General features: G+C 34.8%; 1 protein-coding gene across 1 annotated transcript in view; it reads left to right on the plus strand.

Annotated features, from left to right (window-relative positions):
- The window catches only part of LOC123717626 (protein Wnt-11-like), a 50,054-nt gene extending 39,171 nt beyond the window's left edge, over positions 1 to 10,883 (plus strand). The window contains exons 3-7 of the mRNA XM_045673716.1: positions 5,895 to 6,102; positions 6,292 to 6,549; positions 7,578 to 7,740; positions 9,138 to 9,391; positions 10,419 to 10,883. Coding sequence (XP_045529672.1) covers positions 5,895 to 6,102; positions 6,292 to 6,549; positions 7,578 to 7,740; positions 9,138 to 9,391; positions 10,419 to 10,596 — 1,061 coding nt within the window. The 3' untranslated portion in view covers positions 10,597 to 10,883. The remainder of the gene's footprint in view (positions 1 to 5,894; positions 6,103 to 6,291; positions 6,550 to 7,577; positions 7,741 to 9,137; positions 9,392 to 10,418) is intronic.
- The last annotated feature ends 2,662 nt before the right edge of the window (positions 10,884 to 13,545 follow it).

The raw sequence follows: 13,545 nt of genomic DNA on the forward strand, positions 1-13,545 counted from the left end.
GTCGAAATTTCCAGAACGAAAACGTTGGAACCAAAAACGAACTGTGTTTTCTTTTGCAACATGACCGCCATACACATCATTCACCCTTCGAGTCGTTTCCGCAGTACTAGTGCCACGGCGGAACTCGTACTCGTAAATAATGCGATACTTTAAGTTTTCCATATTGTAAAATGAGTGACGCAAACAGAAAAAAAACAGAAGAAAAAACAAATTAATGACGGTCATCCAAGCACAAATACATGAGTAAATAGCTGTCCAAATTTGAATTTGGAATTCCTTACCAAAGAGGAGAACATCGTGATTAAATTGGCCAGTACGAAATACGCCAATTTCATATGTAAGGACCTAATACATAGCTTCAATCCGTTTAAGAAGTGTTTTCATGTGTAAAAGCAATCACCACATCTTATATCTACAGTATATGTTACCGGCTATATTTTATAAAATACATAACAAGTATGGTCAGCAAAATACAAATATTTTTTTAAAAACATGAAGACTCATGTTAAGACATCTTGAAATATTACGATCTAGCCTAACTTAAGACTTATAAGTTTACGTTTAAGGTAATTTACTAAAGGATATTTAACATAAAAAGTGTCCAATAACACTACTCACAATCTCTAATAAGAGGAAGACTTCTAGTGTTTTCAGATTTCTCCCAATCCTTTAATTTAGTTTCTTAGATATATCTCTGGAGAACATGTATAATATTGGTACGTTGGTAAAGTTGACAGCTAGTTGATGTCGGATTAATTTGTCATTATTATTTTATTCTATGTATAATTGTTTGTAAAAATCTGTCAATCTACACGTGTGTAAACAGGCAGAGCATGAATCAAATTTAAATATAATTTGTCGGTAGCAAATGAACAGTGAAGATCAATAAATGAATCTTTATTTTTGTAACTTTAAAAACTTTTACACAGAAATATTAATTTGTTGTTATTCATTATACAACAAAAACCACATTAAAGAATACAAAAAAATGTGTGCGTGTACTAGTGTACACACGTAAGCAGTGAAACTTCTTTATGAGCTTATTTCTCGAAAATTATCTACTGGATGTAACTTTACAGAAATTGGTTAAATAAAGTTAAATTAGATAATTATTTCCTTTACTTTATTACTACTAAGATTACTACAGAATTTCATTAATGAATCATCAATGAATAATAAATATAAGTAATTAACCAAATTACTAAATAATACACGGCTCAAATAAGAGTTTTTCACCAACTTCGATTTTGTTCCTTCTGGACTAAAGACAATTTGAAGACTCTTGGGCCGTTGGGTTCAAGTCCACAGCCACTAATTAAAGATTTAAGTTGGCGCCTGGTAGATAGTACTGGTGACACAGAGCTTGTGCATTCCTCGCTCAACGAATGAGTATCGACATACAACGAGAAAACACTACCGGCGTTAAAGGTACACTGCCACAGGGATCAATCTTTTTAAATTTATTTTGATTTTCTTTTAAATAAATTTTATTATTACTTTGTAGATTAAGAAAATGTGTTTGATGAAAATTGAACAAATGACACACAAATCTATTATGTGCAGATCTCAAATTAAGGCCGTAGAACGCCTTTTTCTTTGGAACTGCAACCATCAGACCATGCACATGACACGTTGAAGCAACGAATCTCACATTTATGACATTCTAAACTTAATGTAATTTAAAAAGTATAACGTCCCTGTTAAATCCAGCTTACAAAAGCACCTAATTAGTGTAAATAAAGTTCACTGCGACCAGCCATCGCAGAAACCCTGAAAGTTTTAATTAAAATGTATTAGGGTGAGCACGACCGAAAGATTCATTTATTTTCCGACTTTACATTAATTTTTTATGTCTGCTATGAAGATTGTATCTGTACGTAATTCCTTGATAGGTTGCCTATCCTAGTAGTACAATTTCAAGTATCTTCTGTTAGTTAAAGTGTTTGGAAAGTTGTATCTTAAAGTGTAAGTAACTTTAGTTATATAATAAAGTAATAGTAAAGTAAAATAAAGTTATAATAACCAACCAAAATTAAATAATGCCAACTACGTATAATCTTTTTTGTAAATCCGACACAATTTTATCGATTTCAAGTAAACTTAAAATATAATTTGCACACTGATATTTGTGATATGATATTGATTTTTTATTGTTATGTTTTGGTTATATTAGGCAATTAAAAAGTGAATCGCTGTTCTATTATTTTATAAATCTATTATAACGTTTTTCGCGTAAATATAAATTAAGAAATGGTAAGGCTAATTCGATATTTATCGAACATGACGAGTTCGCTACGTTTTTAAAAACATGAGTCTCAAGTTCTCTCTTCGCAAGTTGCACATAACAAAATCAAATCAGTTACAATTTTAATTAAAAAAATCTAAAATTGGTTGGAAATCTTCTAGCTTCGGGCATTTCATTTATTGTATTCTGAAAGGCCTATGATATTTTCAAAACGATTGGAGCCTTCAAAGGCCAGCAATGTTTGATTAATTCCAAGAATTTCAGTAGTAAACCGCGGGCTGGCTTAAAAAAACATCGTTCTTACTACGTTGACCCCGAATAAATCATGTCGCAAATCTCCACTGACATTTCGATCTTAACGTTATCTTAAATTGGATCGATCATCCCGGATGAGTTTTGGACAAAAGACTCAATTCCACGCATGAATCAGGGAGTCAGTCAACGTAGGGACTTAGTTATGTTCCGTCAAGCGATAGCCTGATACCTATTGTCTAACTAACGTGCTGATCGTATCATGTTTAATCGTATTTGTGTATGTTGGTTTTTTCTTACGTGAAGTATTTTTCACAAATAATTTACTCTAAAATTAACTTGAACCTGCATTGCAAACACAAGTGACGAAGAGCAATATAAAATAACTGTAAAAACTTTAAACTCAAAACTTGTATAAATCGACTTGACTTCAACAATTAGAACAACCACAATTCACAATGACCTCCATTGGGATCTTAATGTACAGAACGTCAACACAATAATCAAAAGTTGCTGTCCTACATCCTACGTAAGTCCCACGTACAAAGGCACCACCAACACGCGAATGTTGATGCTTTTCAACTTCTTGACAAGTTAGCTTAGTTAGAAATGTATTAGTGAATTAGTGTGAGTGCACTCAGTGCTAAACAGTATTAAGTGGAGAAATTGGTGAACAGGAACAGAGCGACTTTCCCTTAATAGAGACTGTAAGCAGTATTGGACACTTTATTATGTTAGATATCCTTTTTTAATAAATAAGGTCAGTTTTAAATTGCCTATTAGTCTTAAGTTAGGCTAGATCGTAATGTTCAATGGTTATTCATTCTAATTCTATGCTAAGTAACAAATCTGTTCTTAAAAATATCAACAAACTAAAATATCAGAACAAATTAATTTATTTATTCATTAACGGTAACTAGGGCTAAACCTACGTTTACTACCAGGTACTGGCGAGACCTGGTAAGAAAATCCGGCACGCTTTTCAACCGACATATTGAAAAAAAATGATCTAATAAAGCAACGTGCTTAAAACAGCCTCTCAGCTATTTTCGTATTCCCTTTCGATGAAAGTCGAGGCAGCAGCAGCAGCAGCAATGCATCCGCATTACCCTGAGATCCGCCGTTCCAAAACTGAGCGTTTCTGCCGCGCACCACCACTAATACTAGGCTGGCAACTAGGGAATGCAATCTCGACTCGAGATCGTGAATTCGAGATCCCGCGGGATTAGAAATATCAATCCGGCGGGATCCCGAAATTTTCGGAATCTCGTATAGTTTTAAAAAAATAATTCACATGACTGAATACGATGAAAACTGCATGTTTGTGATAGTGAGGTTAATTAAAATAAAATATTATTTGAAATAAACAATAGCCTTTATCCTTTAATATTACTAAACTACTACTACTACTAACTAAACAACTAAAAATCTTAATTACATGAAATAATCAAAACAAAAGTAGGTATAGCTCAAGTAGATTAAAATTGGTGATTTTGAAAGTAACTTCTAAAGTGTATCAAGAGTCCTATCTGCTAACTGGCATCTAATGTCCATTGCAATGTACCTACTCTATGTAATGTGCAATGTCGCGTGAAGCGAGAGTGAAGAATCGCCCAATCCCGTCAATCTCGAACGGGATCTCGTCATATTATGCTTCTGGATTGATCCCGAAAAATTACACGGCATCTCGCGAAGTCGAGATCCCGCGAGATCTGGATTGCATTCCCTACTGGCAACGCACTCGAAAGCTTTAAGCGTGTACATGGGCGGCAGTGTCACTTAAGATCAGGTGAGCCTGAGCCTGCTGCATAAAGAACGAAAAAATAACGTTGGAATTAATTGTACGAAACAACACTTTAATAATTATAACAAATTAGCGCTGTATAATACTTTGATCCGGAGTCATATCTGTAATTGGACTGGTAAGACTGGATCCGAAAAAGATTTGTTTAGTATGGTAACGCAACGGAATGTTGTGGGTTTCTCCTGCAACGGTGCTTATCAAAAAAGAACCGAAACTAAAAAGTTTGTCCATAGACGAGAGGTTGGATTAAGCGGACATGTGTTTTATAAAATTATCAACATTGATTCGTCGATTTCCTCCTCGTTTACCTTTTGCCGTTCCCTTTAACAGAACCGTTCTAGGTTCTCACTTTGCTATTTATTTAGTAACGTTACCAAAAAATCCTTATAAAAATAATCAAAAACACTAAAAATATAGAGAATGTGGTATACATAATATTTACGAAAAGGTTGAAACATTTACAAAAGGGAAAAACCAATAAAAAGTGGTACCTAATTTGCCTGTTCTGTGTGATGGTCTAAAAGTAAGGGTACGTATCAAGGTGTGTACATGGCGTATGCTCCTGATGCAGGTGATTTTACGCTATTAATATTCTTAGTAATCCTTTTAACCAGATGCCGTGATAGCTTAAGCAAGGCCTGCCTTAAATATTGGTCGTTGTATGTCCGAGTGCGCGATACAAAACTGAGTTTTTGGCATAGTTGATGTTGATGTGAGGAACATGTAATAAACAAATTATTTCTAGGTTGTGTAAGTTAGCTTAGTTTTCTCCTGAAAATGTTCCATTCCACCTCTCTTACAATTTCTCAAATATTATCCTAAATTTACAATAACTTATCATTTATATCTCTAGATTTTTAGATCACATGTATTAATTTATCTTAGTTATTAAGTATAAAGCATGCTTGAGTTTGCCGGTTATCTTTTATTAGCAACGTTTTTTACATAAATAAAGAAATAATATATGTAATATACTGCAAAGATACAAGGGTCTTCAGCGCTTTTATGGAACAGGTTATGTATGTTATTTTTTATAGGGTTATCAATATCGATAAGGTTTTTAAAAGTATACCGAATGAAGGGAAATTTAAATAAATTCCCTCGTATGTTTAATTTGCAGTCAAGTAATTAATAAAGATTTCTAAAATAAAACAAACGCGGGAAGAATATTGTATACGGCAATAAATAATGATGGAAACTCAGTAAACTTCGTGGAATTTACCTTTGAATGTTTACTTTGAGTTTTCTTTTTATGTAATGGAAGGCAAATGGGCAGGAGGCTCTACCTGATGTTAAGTGTTACCGCGTGCGTTGCCGGTCTTAATATAAGCTACGTAATGTTTTGTTTTAATTTCGATATTGTATTTATATTGTTATTATTCACGTTGCTATGAAGCATACAATCATGCTCTCAGCATTTATTTCGAGACCTATTCGTTAAGCGAGGGCAGCACCACCTCTAGGTTACCAGTGCTATCTACTAGACTCTTAAATCTTTAATTAGCGTAGGCGCACTTTAGCCCAAATCAAAGTTAAAGGAAATAATTCATCACATTATAGTGACTATTAAGTAACGAACATTTATTTTTAAAGGTACAAGAGAACAAGCGTACGTATACGCAATGTCGGCGGCCGCATTGTCGTGGAGCGTGGCGCGAGCTTGCGCATCGGGCTCGCTCGCTGCTTGCTCCTGCGCTGCCCCTCCACGTGCTCCACCGCGGCCACCACGTCAGGCAACCTCAGAACCCCATGCGAGATTTAAGTGGGGTGGTTGTGGGGATAACTTTCATTGGGCAGAAAGGTACCCAAATTTGATTCTTTACGCGAGTAATACAAATGTGGAGAAACCTTTCACTCTGCATGATTGCTGAAAATCATTAAAAACGTCGCCTATGTGAATAATAATAAATTCGTGTTTATAACTCTTACCTAAGTTTTATTTGAATATAAAAAAATACAATTCAAGCACAATTTATCTCAATTTCCGTAGATTCGCCAGGCAGTTCTTAGATGCACACGAAATAGATATACGTGATGGAAACTATGAGGAATATGAAGAACCCACCACGACCGAATTAACAACGCTGGAATCCACAACAGCCCCACCAGTTGTCATATTGGTTGATGATCAACCAGCACCGCCAAATTTCACAACTATGACCCCAAAAAGGAAAGGTCGGCGGGGACGAAAACGTCTCCCTAGGTCACCCCGCAGAGGCAGGCCTACGCGGAAACGATTCAGAGAACGGTAAATATGATTTTTGTAGCACATGTTGGCCCAGGCCTTCATCGTTCGATTCTCATCCACATCATCCCATCCCTGGCTGAGTACCGTTAAACTTTACCACAAGCGCATTTAAGACTCGCTCGTACGGTAAACTGCAACAGATTTAGAGACTTTTTGCGCAACACTTTGTAGAACCCATCGAAGTATTACCGAACCAATTCGACTTAGGTTGCTTCAAGAAAAGAGGGTACTTCCTAAAAACTGACAACGTAGCTATAAAAAAATGTATTATAGATTAAATTTATAAAATAATGAAACTGTAAAAAAGGAAAAGAATTTTTACTTTAGGGAGTATTTTTAATAAAGAATTTTAATATAATATCTCTTCCTTGCTAATATTTAGTATTTTTTTGTATTAAATTTACCGTCTAAATACTTTTCGTACTATTTTATCTGCTCTGGAATTCGTTGTAGTTATATTTTTTGGTAGCTCCAAGTTAGTTATTTAATTTATTCAAACAAACAGCACTTTTCCTGCTAATATTAGTATAGATAACATGAAAACGAATGCCTTGGCCATCCACCGCCGACCTTTTATCCGTTTTTTACATATAAATATAACTTTTAAATTTATTACTTATTGTCTCTGTTTGATTATTTATTGAACAAAATAAAGCTTATTTACTTTAGACCAGGATCGATTCATAATCCTAGTACCACACACGAGTCTAAGCTAGTGAACAGTATTCTTTATGGGTAGATTTTACGGGTTATTCTTGTTATATGATTTTTTAAGGATAAATGGATTTCGGTAGGTCTATCAATTTGATTGATTCGTGTTTATGAATATTCCGGTGGTGGACAAAATGATATTTATTGGCTATATCGTAATTTTATCAGTTATTGTTTATTGTTAGTTGTGAGTTTGGGTGGTATCGATAAGTGTATTTATCGTCAGTTAACTAGACTCTATCAGAGTACAGCTTAGGCGCATGACTGAAAAGTCTGGGATATTTAATATTATAGATAACATTATGATACATTTTCAGATATGAATATGATGATAGAGGCTTCAGACATCGCAATATAGAATATCGTATGGCGGCAGACGACCCCCGCTTCGACCCTCAAGTGGATTTGCAAACTCGGCTCGAACGTTTACGACCGCTTATAGCTTCTGCAAATTTGATGAACGTACGCTTTGGCAGGAAAGTACGTACTTCATGAACGTTATTTACACTAGAAATTGCGTGGTCATTTAATATAGGAAATGGTTTATTATATATTGGTTTAAGTCCAGTCATATGACTGTCTGTTTTATTTGTGAAGTGGTTTTTGATTCTAGGACATTCGCGGTATTTATAAACACGCGTGTACCATGTACGGTATGATCTACATTCAGCGTCAACAATTAATTATATGTCGTACCCTGAATCGTGCTTACCAAATATTACATTATGTCTCCGACATATATCGTCACTCTATCTATATGGACAACATCATGTGGGTAAGGTCCAAGCACAAAAGACACGAATAAGATTGATTCCTTTTAACATTACAAAAATCATTTTTGGCTTAAATTATAACGAGTAGCGGATGCAAGCGATCTCGCTTTAAACCACAATCTACTCAACCATAAATCACATAGACCCAACTGGATGCAACGTCTCATCACCATAATGTTCCACTGAATACTCAATCAGAACTTCATACACTGAACGCACTGTCCAAAGTTGAAATGGTGCCTCCTCATTCGAGGCATTTTGCTCGGCGTAGGCGGAGTGGTCGTAACAATATTCGTACTTTTATTCGTTAAGAAATGATTCTAAATTGTAAAACAATTAAATGATAACAAAACACATCGATCAAATTAAATTTTGAATCACTCTCCCGCTGCCGTGATACCATGAGCACCGCAGTGATACTTAAAAATCGCTTCCTCGCAGGCAAGGACATTTCTTTAAGATGTTTGCCGGTATCTGTAGTCGGAGCATTCCTTGACATATATATACAACTTCTCAACTTTAGCCATTGGGGACATGCAGTGGTTAGACTGGTCGATGATCCTTCCTGTAGGTTGGAGGAACAGTACATCTTCCTTGCTCCAGAAGTGTTAGATATCCCCACGTTTTTGGGAGGCGTTTCATATTAATCTTGTAGCGACAACTAAACTCCCTGAATATCCTGAAACGTGTTAAGAATTAGGAATACATATACAGCCAAAATCTTTTATAACGACATCGAAGGGACTATATATTTGGTCGTAAAAACCGATAGTCGTAACAGCCGATGACGTTGTTATTAAGTATATACATATAATTCGGGGACCTTTGATTCTGGTCAATATAGCCCGTGTGTTATTCTAAACGATGTCGTCGTAAACGGGTTTGACTGTATAGATATATAACTTTTCGACTTTAGCCATTGGGGCCTTCAGACTTAAGGCAGTTAGTGGTTAGGCTGCTCGAGGATTCTTTAGGTTGAAGCAAGAGCAGCAACCTTCTTCTACTGCCTGTAACTACTTTTTGAAGACAAATCATGACATTTCCTGTTATTTTGCCTCTGAATAATTAATAAATGTATAGTGATTGATTAAATGATTTATCCAGACAGTATCAAGTAGTATGCGCACAAAATGCACATGCCATGGCGTGTCGGGATCGTGTTCTGTACGAACATGTTGGCGATCCTTGGCACCATTACAAAGAACGACCTCCGAATTGGCGAGGGAGGCAGCACGGGCTGGGCCTCTAAGGGCCACAAGACGCGCTGCTAGGGCGAAGCCCCGGCTGCGATATGTCACACCAAGTCCGGACTACTGCGAACCGGATACCGCTGCTGGATCATTGGGAACCCATGGCAGGTAAGATACACCAGCCTACTTTGGCCTATTCAGATAACGACCGTATTTAGTGATTCTTACAAGTATGATTAAGTACATGTACTACTCCCATACTATATGGCATGACCACCTAGTGTTCTATGAATGACAGAAATCGATAAGTAAGTAAACCAACCCATGACACGTGACCTCTGTTTTAGTCTTTTCGAGCAAAAGTGCTCGTACTTCTAATAACTATTTATTAATAGTCAGGCCAACACGTCACACAGAAGAGAAGAAAGAAATTAGTTGTAACATTGATACTGATGTGTGGCGTCGATGGCCATAATATTTTGTTAATAATAGTTTAAAACCAGCTGTTTCAAATAAAGCTTCATTTTGTAACTGTATTTAGATAATTAATAGACGCCGTCTTTTTTCTTATTCATTTCATTTCATTCAAAAATCAATCAATGGCGCTACAACCTTTTTAGGTCTGGGCCTCAGATTTCTGTATCTGTCTCGCGATCATTTGTTAATATAATGGGCAAGTTTGTGGTCAAGCCTTCTGTGCCCGACTTTTTGGGACTAAGCCTATTTCCTCACGATGTTTTCCTTCACCGTTCGAGCGAACGTTAAATGCACACATAGAAAGAAAGTCCATTGGTGCACAGCTGGGCATCGAACCTACGACCTCAGGGATGAGAGTAGCTAGCTGTAGCCACTTGGCCAACACGACTTTTTTGTTATATGTATGCCTTGCTTTTTAGGATAACTCTCTTACAGTTATGCAGAGGTATATTTCCAAAATTATGCTTATCATTATCTCTCGCTTTTAAGATCCCATATTTATAGTTTGTAAATATTATGTTAGTTTGTAAAGTATAAAACATGATGTGGCCTGTTGTTCTACAATTAGTATTTAATGTTATTATCATATCATAATAGATGTAAGTTTTCCTTAGAAAACCTTTTTTACGTAAATACAAATTTTCAAGGAGTTCAGCAAAACACAGTCTCACAGATATTTCTAAGCATTTCGGTGAATAATTTACAATACAATTTACAGGCAATGCAATGTCAGCCTCGGCAACGGGCCTGGTGGCTGTGGAAGGTTGTGTTGTGGCCGTGGAAGAAAGGCGCTACGTCACAGTCGACTTGAACGCTGTCATTGCCGATACCATTGGTGCTGTCGAGTTGACTGTCAACTATGTCGAGTTACCAGCGAAGAACATTATTGTAACTAAGACATTCCAATCAAAATACAGCGGGGATATACGAATCGATTTTTTATTTAAAGGCGATATGAAAAATGAAACCGATTTGAAATTCAGTCAACAGTAACTATTTTAAAAACGTCTCCGCTAAATGCGTTATTTTACACAAACAGGCATTTTAGCTTCCTTATTTTGAAATCTGTCAATACTCATAAATAGTGGTACTCTTAATAATAATAAATATTTATTTGCAAAGAAAGTGGTACTTTTAGATTCCTTAATTCTAAAAAATAGGCATGCAGGTGTCATATTAATTATCACGCTGTCATAATTTTCACGGTTTAGTTATTAATAATTGTCGTAAATACTCTCTGTATAATTAATAACTAATAATAAAATTATAATCCTATACGAATGACATGGCGTACAATCGAATACTAACTTTTTTGTACGGAAAATTTCAAAACAGCACGTGTATAGTAACCGTAATTTACGATAACGTAATGTTTCGAGCAGTTAACTCTGATGCTAAAGCTGTTGTAGTGTTTTAATAAACTATATAATACATATTTGGATAATAATGATATTTGAATGGAAGACTTGTGCTCCATGGACATCTTTGGAATTGAATATTCGTAACGTTCTTAGGAAAGCTATACAATTTGTATGGATCAAAAATTTAAATTAACTTTTTGATGTACACTTAAAACTATCGAGAAATTATTAAAATCCTCGCTGTATTATTAACAATGACTTTTTAAAAAGCTGATTATCTTTATTTGATTAAAATAATTACTTGATCATGTTTTAAATTGTTATGTAACCAAAGAATTTTCCCGTTCAGTACTAGTCATATATGTATATGTACCCCCCTTACATATAAATTGAAATTTTGTTTATGCAAATTGAAACAATGTCTTTTATCGCCAATTTTAACTCTTAAAACTAAATACTTGAGTAAATTTGGACGATGATAAACAGAGTATCGCTGAAACATTATATTATCCTTCAAGTGTTAAAAAATATATCGTACTCAGAGACATTTATTAAGTCTAATCGGTAGATCAATGATTACATTAGAACTTTGCAATCCCGCTATGATATTTAATGCTCGTTATTATTTTTTTGTTAAGTGATATAAGGATAAAAAACCATTTTTTACTAACCATTATCTCATAACGAAAGACTCAGTGTGGCTGATAGGCTTGTAGAAATGTAATATTAACGTACTTAGAATTAAATTATTTATTTAGAATAGAATTAATGACAATAAATGTGACTAGTTGTAGGTGCAGTAGAATTTATCATGCACAAAGTCTTAGAATGGTGTACATAGTTGTGTAATCGTATTTTAAAATGTATGTAATGTTTAAAAATAGTTGTCAATGGTCATCAAAATGTATTTTTTCTGACTTTGAATACAATTGTAATTATCAAATGTATGGGAATGTCAGCCACGCAAGCGTTTCCACTTTCATAGCAAACAATACGTTACGACAGGCGTAGGTATGGAGTGTGTATGATTAGACCAAGTACGAAACATTTCCCGTACATATTTTTTTCATTGGTCATGAATTTCAGAACTGAATCTATACTAGTTATTATATTTTATATAATATATTTTAGTCCATATGTATTTTAATTACAATATATTTGAATGTTTAAGACGAGAACACGACTAAAGTCTGTCTTAAGTACCAAAATTTCAAAATACCTTTCGTTTACTGCTTCCGCCGCCCAATATATGTCGCTGCAACCCTTGGCCTTAGATCCGTCTATTACGTGAGAATTTGTTTACAAGTAAACAAGTACGTGATCAGCAGTCTATGCCTAACAAATGACATTTTGGGTCTAGTCAAGTCTAGGCAAGTTTCCTTACGATGTTTTCCTTCACGAGTGCAAACAGAAACGTCTATTGATGAATAGCCAGGGTTCGTTACAACAGTGATGAGAAGCACGCCCAAGTTACAAGCCAAACACTGCGATAAGAATTAAAGGATTTTTTTAATTTATTTACCCCTTGCGATAAGAATTATTCAAATGATAGTTCTTTGTTCGCCGTTAACGGTAGGTTGCCGGCGTGTTTTTTTTAATACAAACTTCACCAAACGAATAAACTTCCGTTTGAAGGCTATTGATGTATATTATTTTGACAAATTAAGATATTATTTTTAAATGTAGGTGATAGTAATTTATATAAACACTTATTTCGTATCTATATAGACTGTAAATAAACTCGTACTTAGCGCAAAGATTGTATTCATTTAAAACCCATCTATTTTGTACCTTGTACCTCCCGGTTTCTATATAATAATAAACATCTGTTTATTAATTTGACAATTCATTATAATGTAAGTATCTGTGTCAGGGATCCCAGCCCTTCCTTCAAAAACTTAATAAATTCTATAAAAATATATAATATAATTGCATCTTTATGTAATTATTTTTCAACTTCATTTTCAATTGATTTCAACACGCCACGAGTGAATGAGTGAGTGTGATACAGTGAGATTTTAGGCCTCACAAGCATATGTAAAATTATTTATTTTTATGAAAACTAGACGTACTTAAACGTTGATATTCCTTCAGAGACAGTGGTTATTTACTAATTCACAAGCAGCTATGGCGATTGGTTAAGTCCTGAGTTTAAATTCCGGTGAAACAATCATTGTTTCAGGTTCGTCACTTATTTTTCTTAGCTAAATCAAGCTATATGTTCGATGTCTGACGTCACGATAGAAAATTATTTATATCGGCTTTATTGTTATGGTTCATTTCAAATCATGTGGAGCAATTTGTAATGATTACAGCCCCTTGTAATATAAAAAGCAGACGACAATTGAAGTTGAAAAAGTGGCAATTTCGGCCTTCATTTAGAACTGGCAGTAAATTTGACTATGGTAATTTTTGACATTCCATGGCCGGCATTTCCTAAATGATTAAATATATTTAGACTCTCTGGTTAAATAAAAACAAAAT

Source organism: Pieris brassicae, chromosome 13 (assembly GCF_905147105.1).
Source record: "Pieris brassicae chromosome 13, ilPieBrab1.1, whole genome shotgun sequence".
Classification (NCBI taxonomy): Eukaryota; Metazoa; Arthropoda; class Insecta; order Lepidoptera; family Pieridae; genus Pieris; species Pieris brassicae.